The sequence below is a fragment of the Hibiscus syriacus genome, unplaced genomic scaffold, assembly GCF_006381635.1.
Source record: "Hibiscus syriacus cultivar Baekdansim isolate YM2019G1 unplaced genomic scaffold, ASM638163v2 tig00110450_pilon, whole genome shotgun sequence".
Classification (NCBI taxonomy): domain Eukaryota; kingdom Viridiplantae; phylum Streptophyta; class Magnoliopsida; order Malvales; family Malvaceae; genus Hibiscus; species Hibiscus syriacus.
The window spans coordinates 2,105,682-2,117,812 of NW_024062743.1; the positions used below are offsets into that span (position 1 = coordinate 2,105,682).

The 12,131-nt window shown below is 34.5% G+C and overlaps 1 protein-coding gene across 2 annotated transcripts; it reads left to right on the top strand.

Moving 5' to 3' along the window:
- The first annotated feature begins 815 nt into the window (after positions 1 to 815).
- On the top strand, positions 816 to 5,046 carry LOC120126102. 2 transcript variants are annotated; one of them, XM_039144396.1, is made up of 4 exons: positions 816 to 954; positions 1,126 to 2,814; positions 3,201 to 4,246; positions 4,678 to 5,046. In XM_039144396.1, the coding sequence occupies exons 2-4, from the start codon at positions 1,309 to 1,311 to the stop codon at positions 4,835 to 4,837; spliced, it is 2,712 nt and encodes a 903-aa protein (XP_039000327.1). In that variant the 5' UTR covers positions 816 to 954; positions 1,126 to 1,308; the 3' UTR covers positions 4,838 to 5,046. The 2 variants fall into 2 exon arrangements, with proteins under 2 accessions (XP_039000327.1, XP_039000328.1); XM_039144397.1 differs by having other exon boundaries at positions 1,347 to 2,814.
- Positions 5,047 to 12,131: the final 7,085 nt, after the last annotated feature.

Here is a 12,131-nt window from a genome sequence, read left to right on the forward strand (position 1 = left end):
TTTATTAATTTAATTATTATTTTATAATTTTCCATAAATAATTAAAAAAACACCTTATAATATGAATGTTTATGCATTTTTATTTTTTTTGGCTTAATGAGAAAAACAAGAGCTCAAATTATATCATTTTCTTATTTTAGGTGTTTAAAGTATTTTAGTTCGAGTTAGGTGCAACATTTTTAATGTTGTTATTTTAAATGTTTAGTCGGTCACGATCGTAAAAAAAATAACATTTATCATATGTTGCGCTTATATTTTTCATAATTATTAATTAAAAAATTAAAATTATTATTATTTTAAAAAAATCCTAAAACTTTAAAAATATCATTAAAATATCATAAAAATTATTAATCATCTCTTATGATTCCCTGTTGCCGTCTCTAAATCCCTACCCATCGGTCAAAGACCGAACGACCAAAGGGAGATAATAATAATAATAATAAGCGTTTAGAATTAGAGATTTTAAAAATTTAAGTCTTCTTTGATATTTTACAAAATTAGTTTTTAAAAAATAATAATAATCTAAGTCTTTAAAATAAAGACTTCAAAAAACATAAATGTAACAGTTGTTAAATAGTATATTTTTAAAAATTGTGACCGAGCGGTATTTAGAATAATAACATTAAAAATAATAAATATTTTTGTCGAAAAAAATACTTTAAATTCTTAAAGTGAACAAAAATATAATTTAAGTAATTTATTTTTTCCAGTAAGTGATTTTCTTAGAAGAGCTTTAGACCTTCGGCCTAATGTAGTGCAAGTCAACCATTTTAACGAAACGGTCTAACAAAAAGCCGGCATAAGAAAACCGGATCAGAGAGTTTATTTTTCTTGTAAAACAATTTATCCTTGGAAAAGAAGTAGGTTTCCTTATTTTCTTCTGCGTCCATCTCTTTTTATCTATTTTCACATACAGCTCCGACCCGATTAAGCTCCGAAATGAACTCTGAATCTGTAAGTTCCTCGAATCGCTCACGCATGCCTTTGAGCTTTTAGAAATAAACTTTTGGGGGAAAATAAAAACTGAATCGATCCATTTCTAGGGCTTTTCTTCTATTATTCAATGCGTTTAATTCATTTAAAATTGAAATATTGACTCGACGTTAGTTTTTTTTTCTTTTGAAGGATTCAAGATTATAAATGCTGCTTAGGGTTCTTTAGGAATTGTTGCTTTGAATTATATCTATTTTGTTATGGAACGAGAATATTAGGGTTGGTGTTTCGATTTTGGGTGGAGGAAATTGCGTGATTGGGTGTTTTTATTTTGGGGATTTCCAAAGAGGGAAGATAGGCTTGGTTTAGAGGATTATGTGTATACTCTGTGTTATTCAGAAGTGGTCTCGCAGGGTTGCTTCGATGCTGCCTTGGTTGGTTATACCATTCATAGGTTTATGGGCACTTTCTCAGCTATTGCCACCTGATTTTCGATTCGAAATCACCTCCCCAAGGCTGGCTTGCGTTTTTGTGCTTTTGGCAACTCTGTTTTGGTATGAAATTTTAATGCCCCGACTTTCTGCTTGGAGGGTTAGAAGGAATGCTCGCCTCAGGGAGAGGAAAAGGTTCGAGGCTATAGAACTGCAAAAGCTTCGTAAGACTGCGACACGAAGGTGCCGGAACTGCCTGACTCCATACAAGGATCAGAAGCCGGGTGGTGGTCGGTTTATGTGCTCTTATTGTGGTCATGTATCGAAGAGACCTGTTTTGGACTTTCCCAGTCCGCCTGGTCCGGGGATTTCAAAATCTGGGGTCATTAAGGACCTTGTTGGTAAAGGTGGGAAAATCTTGAATGGAAAGGGGTGGTCAGAGAATGGGTGGACGTGTGGGCAAGATTGGTCAGAGAATGGGAACTGGGTCGCTGGGTCTGTTGCAGGGAAGCCTATCTATCGGTGGATGAATGGCACTGATGATTTTGGAAGGGACGGGGATTGTTTGACAAAGAAATCTGATTCAGGCATTGTTATTTTTGCATGCAGGCTGTTGATGCCTTTCTTGAGCATTAGGTGGCTTTTGAGAAAGATTTTTGGGGTTAATTCATCAAACTACGATGCTTCATCTAATGCAGACCACAGGAGCTTGTTGGCTAAGAGGGGTGAGAATGGAACAAGCATTCATGAGAGCAGAGGAGAAAAAGCACGCAGAAAGGCTGAAGAAAAGAGACAGGCTAGGTTAGAGAAGGAGCTTTTAGAGCAAGAAGAGAGAAAGCAAAGAGAGGAGGTTGCAAGGTTGGTGGAAGAACGAAGGAAACTGAGGGATGAAAAACCGGAGGCTGAAAAAGGCCTCAGCAAATTGTCATCACCTTCTAGGGAGAAAGAACTAAAAAAGGAAGCAGAAAATAAGCATAAAGAGAGAAGGAAAGAGAAAGATAAATCATCTGGTAAGAGCCACTCTGATGCAGATGAGCTTGAGAAGAAAACTGCTAAGGAAACTGAACGGAATCATGACATTGATAAGAAGAGTGAGGTTGATTTCCGGGAACATCCGAAGTCTTGGACAGATAATATCAAGGGCAATGCTCTTGAAACAGGACGTGGGACTAAAAATACTCCTGCAAGTAATTTTAATCGGGGAAATGGTGGAACTAGATACTTCGATCGTATGAGGGGTACATTCTTGTCATCGTCTAAAGCTTTCACGGGAAGTAGTTTCTTTGGAAAGACTAATACTCCTGCTATTATTACAAAAGAGAACAAAACTAACAATCCTGTTGACCATGTCCATACTTTGGCCAATAGGAGAGACTTCTGTCCATCTGAGCGACTAACTGGGAATTTGAGTATTAATGGAGATGATAAGAACGATAAAATCAACCAGCCTGTAAGTTCTCTGACTCTGTTATTTGAGCTCATTATTTTCGTAAGTTAGTATAATTCTTACCTTTTTGTGCGAATATGAAATACAGGCATTTTCTTTTGAAATTAGTACAATGCTTACCATGTAGTCAGTTTAATTGAATCACCGTCTTCATTTTTTCTCATGTATGTGACCCAACAACACATATTTTCCTATGTCTTGTTCTCAATGCAAGCTCCAAATAGGACGAAGGCTTGATTATTTGGTTGGCTTTACTGCATTTCCCCCCTGGAGTTGGCATGCTATATTACTGTAGAATTTGATGTTTTCTTGAAGATTATGGTCTTCGGTCTATAATAGCAATTTTTGTAGAAGGAAACAATGCTCAAATATGGAGCTGTTCACTGTAGGTGAATTCAGAAACCCAACTGAGGACAGCACCTAAAAAATCGTGGCAACAGTTATTTACTCGCTCACCTTCTGCTCCTCCAGTCTCAAATGGCAATGTTATTAGTAGACCAACTTCAAGGATTCAGGCAGAAGCTCAGAGCCCACCATTTACAGGCCATTCGACAATACAGACATTTGATAATCCTATCAATTTTGGACTACCCTCTCCATTTATGTCTTCGTACACAAATGGGGTTCCCAAAAGTAGTATAGGTTTCTCACCAGCTATTGAGCTCATTTCCGCTCATGCTGCAGATGGGCTTCGCGAATTTATACAGGAAGAACCAGAGCTTTTTGAAGACCCCTGGTATGTTCCTGATCCGGTATCCTTGCTTGGGCCTGTTTCTGAGTCACTTGCTAATTTTCAGTTGGACTTGGGTGCTGGCTTTGGAATGGACGTGGGAATGGAAAGACCTTGTGGTTTGAAGAATATATCTGCTGCTGAAATTAGCAAGCCCTCACCTATAGAGTCTCCAGTGTCAAGATCACGATCTGTTGATGAAAGGCATACGAATTCTAGCAGATCCCCAGTTACCCCAAAGGCCCAAGATCTTCCGTCTTTTCCTGTGGATGATGCTAATACAAATGAGAAAGGCACATGGCAGATGTGGAACAGCTCTCCCCTTGATCAGGATGGTCTGGGCTTGGTGGGTGATCCCGCAAGCTGGTTCTTGCCCCTGGAACATACTAGATCTAACAAGGAAGACTTTTTGCACCCTTCTCAGAAAACTATGGCATCTTTGTTCACAAAAGAGGATCATATACTTGCTGGCAAACGGTCTCCTCAGAAAGATTTTCTTGGGAATGGCCAGAATGGTGGAACATTCAGTCCTGTAGCTGATCCAAGAGATTACGATCCATGGTTACGGAAGGCCTTCTTTCCACCATTATCTGGCAGTGATAACCATTTTGTTAACAAGTCTGGGGAGGAATTGAGTTATGGAAGTCCCTGTGTATCTGCAGGCATCCATCCATTTGAGCCGTCTCCTGCAAATTTTTGTCCCAAGTGAGTCAATCAAATTTGTATCCTGCCCTTGAATGTTAATATTTCGGATTTTTGAAGATGGAGAAAAAAGAATCTTTGAACTATCTTATTTGGTGAATCAGTTAATGATTGATATGAGAGATATATTTTTACTTTTAGGGTTAATTGACTGTAGGAATTGTGCCAGTGGAAACTATTAATCTTTTAGGGTTTAGGGATAGGAATTTTAATCATTAAATTGATGTTGAGTCTGTATGTCAAAATTGTTCCATAGAAGTGGGATTATTCTTGAATCCCAGCTGTAGAGAAGGGGTTGCTCAAAGATTCCCTAATTTCTTTTTCTGATGCCTATTGGTTCATACTGATTTATCCATCTGAAAAAAATGTTAAAATTTTATTTGAAGCTTGTATTGGTTGTCTGACATTTGTGAGGTACTGTTATCTTTGGGCAGGAAGGAATGGGGTATGCAAGAATCAGAGCAGCCTGTTGGAAAGTCTTCTATAGAAGGGCCAAATGTTGGGGGTTTATTTCCCAGCCAGATGCATGGTCACTTTGGTAATTTGATTGAGATAGAAAAAGGGGTGAGAAATAGCCAATTGGAGGGACTTTAGAATATATCTCTTCTCACTTCTCTTTCTGTAGGGAGAGATTAGAATATACTTTGATGCATTGTATCTTCTCTTGTTTACGAGGGAGATTAAAGAGAACTAGAATGCATTTTGTGCATTAACTTCATCCTTCTGTCTTTTGTCGTTCGTTCAGTTTAAGTATGTAGACGTATCAAGAATCCAAACAAGCACGCCCAAGTTACATTTATTCGTATACAATTTGTCCTCCCAATTGATGCCGCTGTCATCCTGTTACAACACATTTGTCCTCCCAATTTATTCATATATAACTACCCAAAATCCAATTTTGGCTCTGTAGGAGGCCCTTTTACTTGAGGCTTAATATAAAATTAAGTTACTAAATTATACAATTTTTTCCATTTAAGTGACTAAATTAATTTCCGATCAATTTAGGTGGCAAACATTATAGACATTATTATTTTAAGGGCTCTCTCGTTAATTTTTGTAAAGAAATTCAATTAATTAACACGTGTCTTATTTTTTTTTAAATTTTAAAGATTTTATTTTAAGAAAACCTAAAAATAAATTATTATATTTAAAAAAAAAAAAAATCACCCCACCACCCGTCGTCCCCCATAATCTCCCTCCCGTCCTGTGAATCGGTTGAGGAGTGCTTAATTCTCGTCGAACCAACCTTCAAGAAATAACAAAAAATTAAACAACGAACTCATACAGGAAAGGGAAACCCCCATTATTCTATATATGTATTAACAAATAAACATAAAAGCAACCAAGAAAAGAAGGGAAAAAAAGCACCGAGAAAGATTGGAAGGAGAAGTCAGGATACGATGAAGAGTGAAATGAGATCGAAGTGACGAACTTGCAACTGAAAACAAGTGGTGAGAGAAGGGAGGGAGAGAGAGAGAGGAATTTTAAAAAAAATATTTTTAAAATAAAATAATTTATTTTTAAATTTTTTAAAATTCTCAAAATACGACGTGTATCACCTAAAGATAATTTTTATAGCGTTATGTATTTGAATAGATCAGAAAATAATTTAAATATTTAAATAAAAAATAATATAATTTAAACATTTATCTTTTAAAATAACCTTTACTTAAATATTTCTTTTAAAAAATATTTTTTAAAATTAACAGTCATTTTACATTAATTCTTGAATCGATATTCTTTTTGTTATGAGGGATAAAGATACATCCTCTCAATAACACTTTTGAAAGACGTTTTTTATAGGATGTATTTGTGAAAGAAGTAACTTATTTAGCATGTTTTTCAAGGACTTTGAAATTTGGAAAAATATAGAATATAAAAATCTCCTTTTTACTTATCCTACCCATTCCCTATAAAATCATACTCCCCTTATAATATACACTTACAAAAATAATTTATGGAAAAAATATCCTTTATTTATTTTTATTATGTAGAAAAAAATAAGATATAATTTGAAATTTTGGCAAGTTTTCATAATATTTTTATTTAATATTATTTATTTAATTATTCAGTTGATTGGTTATATATTTTTAGGTGTTCAATATATTATATTTTGAATATTATTTAATTTTAAATAATTAATAATTTCATCATGTAGTTAAAATATTCGTAGAGGATATTTTTTTTATTTTTAAGAATAATGATGATTTTTATAATTATTTTCTTAATATTTTGCAATTAAAATTAAAAATGTTAAGTTTGGATGTGAATATAAAAAATTATTTTTTTATTATTGATTAATTACTATTATATTTTTACTAAATAATTTTTATATTTATTGTAAATTAATAGAATTAAGACCGTTTGCTTGATCTATTTATTTACAATGTGAAAAATATCACGTGATAATGTTCCACAAGCTTGTAACGAGAATCTCAACTATTTTTTGGAAAAATTCAAAATTTATTTTGAAATTGTTATCGACTTTTAGGTTAGGTATGTCTACTACTTAAAAAGTATCTTTTATTGAATTTTGGAAAAATTATTTTAAAAATGAAAATTAGTCTACATTTTATCAAAGATTCATTTTTAAAAAGTAATCACCTCGCAACGTCCAAAATTGATAACTCCCGATTATACGTTGTCTAAATAATGAAATTTTACATATTCAAATTCTAAATTTAAATTACAATCTTTTCATTTAAATGAATAAATTTGAAAAGAGTGAATTTCTATAAAATATTTGACTCTAAAAAAACATTTGATTCACTTATTTTTATTTTAAAAGGATGTCCTTTTACTTAAAAAAAAATAACGGAAATTGTTATCTGGTGATATTGAATACAATTCCATTAACTTTAGATTAAATAGGGATGGTAAACGAGCGGGTCGGGTGCGGATACCCCCTCCTTTATCCCCATACCCACCTAATATTTTTTAATCCATCACCCGCCCACCACCCATGATAGGTACAAATTTTCAAATCCACACCCGCCCACCCGGGTACATTCTCAAATCCATCCCCACACTCACTACCCACTAGCGACATACCCGTCTAGACCCGCCTAACAGCAAACTTAAGTTATACATAAGCAACAAACATAAAAAAAACATGTCCATTAAGAAACATAATAAAATAATCCAAGGATTATCTAAGTTAAGTGTTAATATAGATCTTAAAATACATAAAACATCATAATAAAGGACATAATTAAAATCTAGAAACATAAATGACAAACACATAATGTTTTTGTTCTTTGGCACAACATTCTAAAATTTCAGGCAATATTTGTGACATATAAGACTCCAGTATTACAATTATCATTCTCTATTTCCTCCAACTGAGAGCGCTCCAATTTAAATTCACTACTACCTACATATATAATAGAAAGTAAAACTAATATAAGTTAGTAACTAAACTTTAATAAGATAATTAAGCACAATTTGACAACTAATAACTAAATAATAATATTACCTTTAATATCGGCCCAAAGACAATTTTGAGCATACATTAATGCTTCAATCGTCTCCGGAAGTAGTCGACTACGATAAGGACCAATTACTCTTCCACCTATATTGAATGCAGATTTTGATGGGACAGTGGAGACATGAATGTCCAAAATATCCTTTGCTATTTGTTGGAGAGTTGGATAAATTACATGTTATATCTTATACAATATTAGAATTTATAAATTAGTCTCTAAAATTACACCTAAATTCATAATGGTTCAAAATTTAATGGATATTTAGTTGGGCGAGCGGATGTAGGGCGGGCGGATGCGGGGCAGATGCGGGGCGTATAATGTCTCAAACCCATTACCCGCCCACCACCCGCGACGGGTACCACTTTCTAAATCCACACCCGCCCACTACCCGCTAAAATTATACACATCCCCGCCCCAATTGGAGCGGATGCGGTGCAGAATCAACGAAAATGTACCCGTTTGCCATCCCTAGATATAAAGCAATATTGACTTTGATTTTTAAAAAATAAAAAAATAAATACATGATTAATGAATACAACAATAATAAATGACATGTAAATAACATGTATGTAGTGGATGAAATGTCAGGAATGATATACCAATTTAAATAAACAAATTTACACCTAGATATTTATATGAATTAAGTCGAAACTGACAAGGATGTTCTTTCTCTTGTGCAACTTAAGGAATTACACTTCATATATTTTGAATTAAATCTAATCAGTTTTTCTCTTTTTTCAAATCTTATTCTTCACTTTATCAAATATTCTTTAATTTTTAGTCTTCTTCAATCTAAATCTAACTATAAAATAATATACAATTGTTTTTATTTATTTATTTATTATTCAAAATCAAGCTATTATCATACATGCATTCAATTTTTTTTTTATTTATTCCCTTGTATTTAAGGTGTTTTCTTAATAAAAAAATATATTTTCAGCAAATTTAATCATTTTTTATGATTTATTTATGTAATATTAAATTAATTGTTCAAGTATGAAATATACGTTCATTTTATAGAAATATATTTTTTAGTTTTCGCTCAGGACTCTAAAAATGTCTGAGACGACTTTAGTACCAGAAAATTTTCAACTTTATCCCGTTGTTGGCATCAAATTTATGCTAGCACCTATATCACATAATAGTTTTCCTATATATCACACTGGTGAACATTTTGTGTGTGTGATAATGACACCATTCTATATGCACCAAACTTCATTTCTCTTAATAACCTGTCCTTCATGAACTTTACATAATTTGGCATTTGTTCAAATGCAGAACATTGATTTGAACTTGTTTCATCATATTCATTAATATCATATATTGTTGATCTTGTTTATTCTTTTGGAGTTTTATGGAAAAGGTGGCAAAGGTTTGTACACAAAATTCACCTCCTCTCTGCTCAAAACTTCTTTTACCTTGGAATGTTACTTTTCTTCTAATTATTCTCTGCGTTTTTTTATTGGTAATTTCGTATATTCATCTTTTAACGTTGTGACTTCAACTTGTTAACATCTGACGGCTTTTCCTCATGAAGTTGTTTACCGCTATACAATGCAACTGCTTTGCATTACTCATTAGCCTCTCTTCACGCAACTTCAGTATCACTGAGTAATGTAACTTGTAGATAGTTACTCGAAACATTCGTCATTTGGTTAATTTGCGCTTTAAGCGTCCTCAAGAATACTGCTTGGCTTTGAATCATAACCGATTGGTTTTGTAGCTTTATCCAATTCTTTTACTTATATGCTTTAAATATCAGGTCCAATGAATTGGGCGATGATTGTCGCGGCATCGAACATTATTACTGCCCAAACCATTGTTGGTTATATCCAAGCGATGAGCCCGTATTTTTCTTCCCAAATTGATGTCTTGGAAGTCATTCACCTCAATTTGCAAAAGAATATCATACTCCTTGTTATATGTCTTATCCAAAAGTATACCGTTTATCGAAGCATCAACGACCATTCTTGTATTCAGACTCAACTCGTTATATAAATCTCAACTTATGCCTAATGCAGAAAACCATCAACCCACCAACTTGATCCTTATCTTGTTTTGATTCTTTTCTTGTTTTCTAAATGAGTTAGATTTGAGCTTATGTTGTATTTTTGAATATTTGGGATTTTGATTTAATAAAGCCATTCACTTCCCAACGACAGAAATATGCATATTAATTAGATTGCATCTTCGGGCCCAATCTGTGAATTCAACTACTGCGTTACTTGAGCCCTTGAAAGAGGAACTATAGCATTTATTCCCCTTGCAAGGGTACGCATTTGTGCCTTGTACAACATAGAGCTTGATCTTCTTCATCATCCTAGGGCCATAGAAATAGATGATGCTTTAGGATAAGGTCATTATTCCTATGGGGTAGTGAGATGTCAGTGCTTAGTTGAGTGATATTTGTTGTTATTTTGATGATTGAAATTAATTCTTGTTGTTGTTTGTATCATGGGTTGTTCGCATTTCCTTTCATTTACCATATGTTGTATCATATTAGTTGTACTTGTTAGTCGTAGCATTAGTTTTTTTTTTTTGGTTGAAACGGGTACAAAGGGCTGTTTAGATGCCCGTTCTATCAGAAATCAGAAACTTCTCGGCTTCCTTGGGAGGGTTCTGCAGCAAAACTGAATCCCCTTGGTAACTCCATAATTGCCTGGTGATAACATCCGCTACTCGATTTGCCTCTCTAGGTATGTGCTTCAGTTCAACCATCCAATTTCTCTTAAGCAAAATCTCTATGTGCTGCAGAATAGTTAATTTTCTGTGTTCAGTCGACTTGTTTCTGATGAGGTTTATGGCTTCTTTGCTGTCAGATTCCAAAATCACTTTCCTTTCACCCTTCATCCATACAACTTTTAATCCCTCGTGAATACCCCAAAGTTCTGCTTCTAAGATTGAACAAATCCCAATTTTCTTACCAAAACCCCAATTCCAGTTTCCGTTATGGTCTCTTGCAATTCCCCCGCACACGGCTTCTCCCGTATTCTGTCGTTTGGCTCCATCTGTTAATCTTGCAGTAGTTTCTGTCTTTTTGCCATTTGTATTGATCGCTATTTGCTCTTTGTATTTCCAGTCTTAGAACTTTCTGTATTCTGAATATCTTGGGATAGTCTTAAGGCTTGTTGAATAATAGAGTCTCTTTCAATCATTTCCGGGTCGAAAATCACCTGATTTCTTCTTTTCCATATGTACCAGATAACAGCGCTGAAAAAAGTAGTCCAGTTCTCGATCCTCGGTGATGGGGATTGGTTTGTTTCAATGTTTTCAATGAGCCATTCCTTTATGTTGATACTCAGGAACTTTTCCATTTTCTGGGTACCCAGAAGTTCAATCCATACTTGCAAAAGTTTTGGGCAGAATCTCATCAAATGGTTGATATCTTCTGATTCATAGTTGCACATAGGGCATCTTTCATCTGTTGTCAAATGTCTACGGGCTCTTTCTGAATTGGTTAGTACTCTGTCGTTTCCTATAAGCCATAGGAAAGTTTTAATTCTGGGTATGCTATTATGCTTGGCAATGGTGGACCAGATTTTCTCCTCTGATGAATTGATATTTGTGATTTTCTTATAAGCAGATTTGACAGTGAAGACTCTTTTCTCCGAGGGAATCCAGCCGGGCGAGTCTGCAATGTTAACTTCTATTGGAGGAGGTGTAGCTTTCAATTTGTTGATGATTTGGTCTGGAAGTAGCCGATGAATCTTGTTCCAATCCCAGGTACTATTCTGGTTGATCATCTCACTTACTTTGGATTTGTCGTTTTCCACTTCAACTGGATGGATGCATGAATTTGATAAAGGGCCATTCTGATCTAGCCAATTGTCGTGCCAAAATTGAACATGATTTCCGTTACCAATGTTCCAGCAGATATTCTGCTTAAACTCTGACCAAAGGTTGCATATGTGGTTCCAGAGAGCTGAACCTCCCTTCTTAGTTAGCTTCTCAGGCAGGATTCCTTCCACTTTATATTTGTTTCTCATCACCTGCACCCATAACAGATCATTTCTATTAATAAGTTTATAAGCCAGTTTAAAGAGGAAAGCCTTGTTTTGCATCCTCAAGTTCTTTAGGCCTTGTCCCCCATCTTTAATAGGTTTACAAAGGGTATCCCAGTTCACCAGATGAACACCTCTCTGTTCATTAGTATGACCCCAGATAAAGTTTCTAGTAAATCTTTCCAGTTCATCGCAAGTTCCTTTAGGGATAAGAATTGACTGCATAGTGTAAGCTGGAATTGAATTGAGGACATATTTAGCAAGGGTGATTCTTCCCGCCAAAGATAATGTCTTGGCCTTCCAACCTGAGAGTCTGTCTTTCACTTTCTGAATGATGCTGCTATAGGTGTTTTTATTGATTCTGTTGTGTAATAGAGGAACGCCCAAGTAATTTCCAAGATT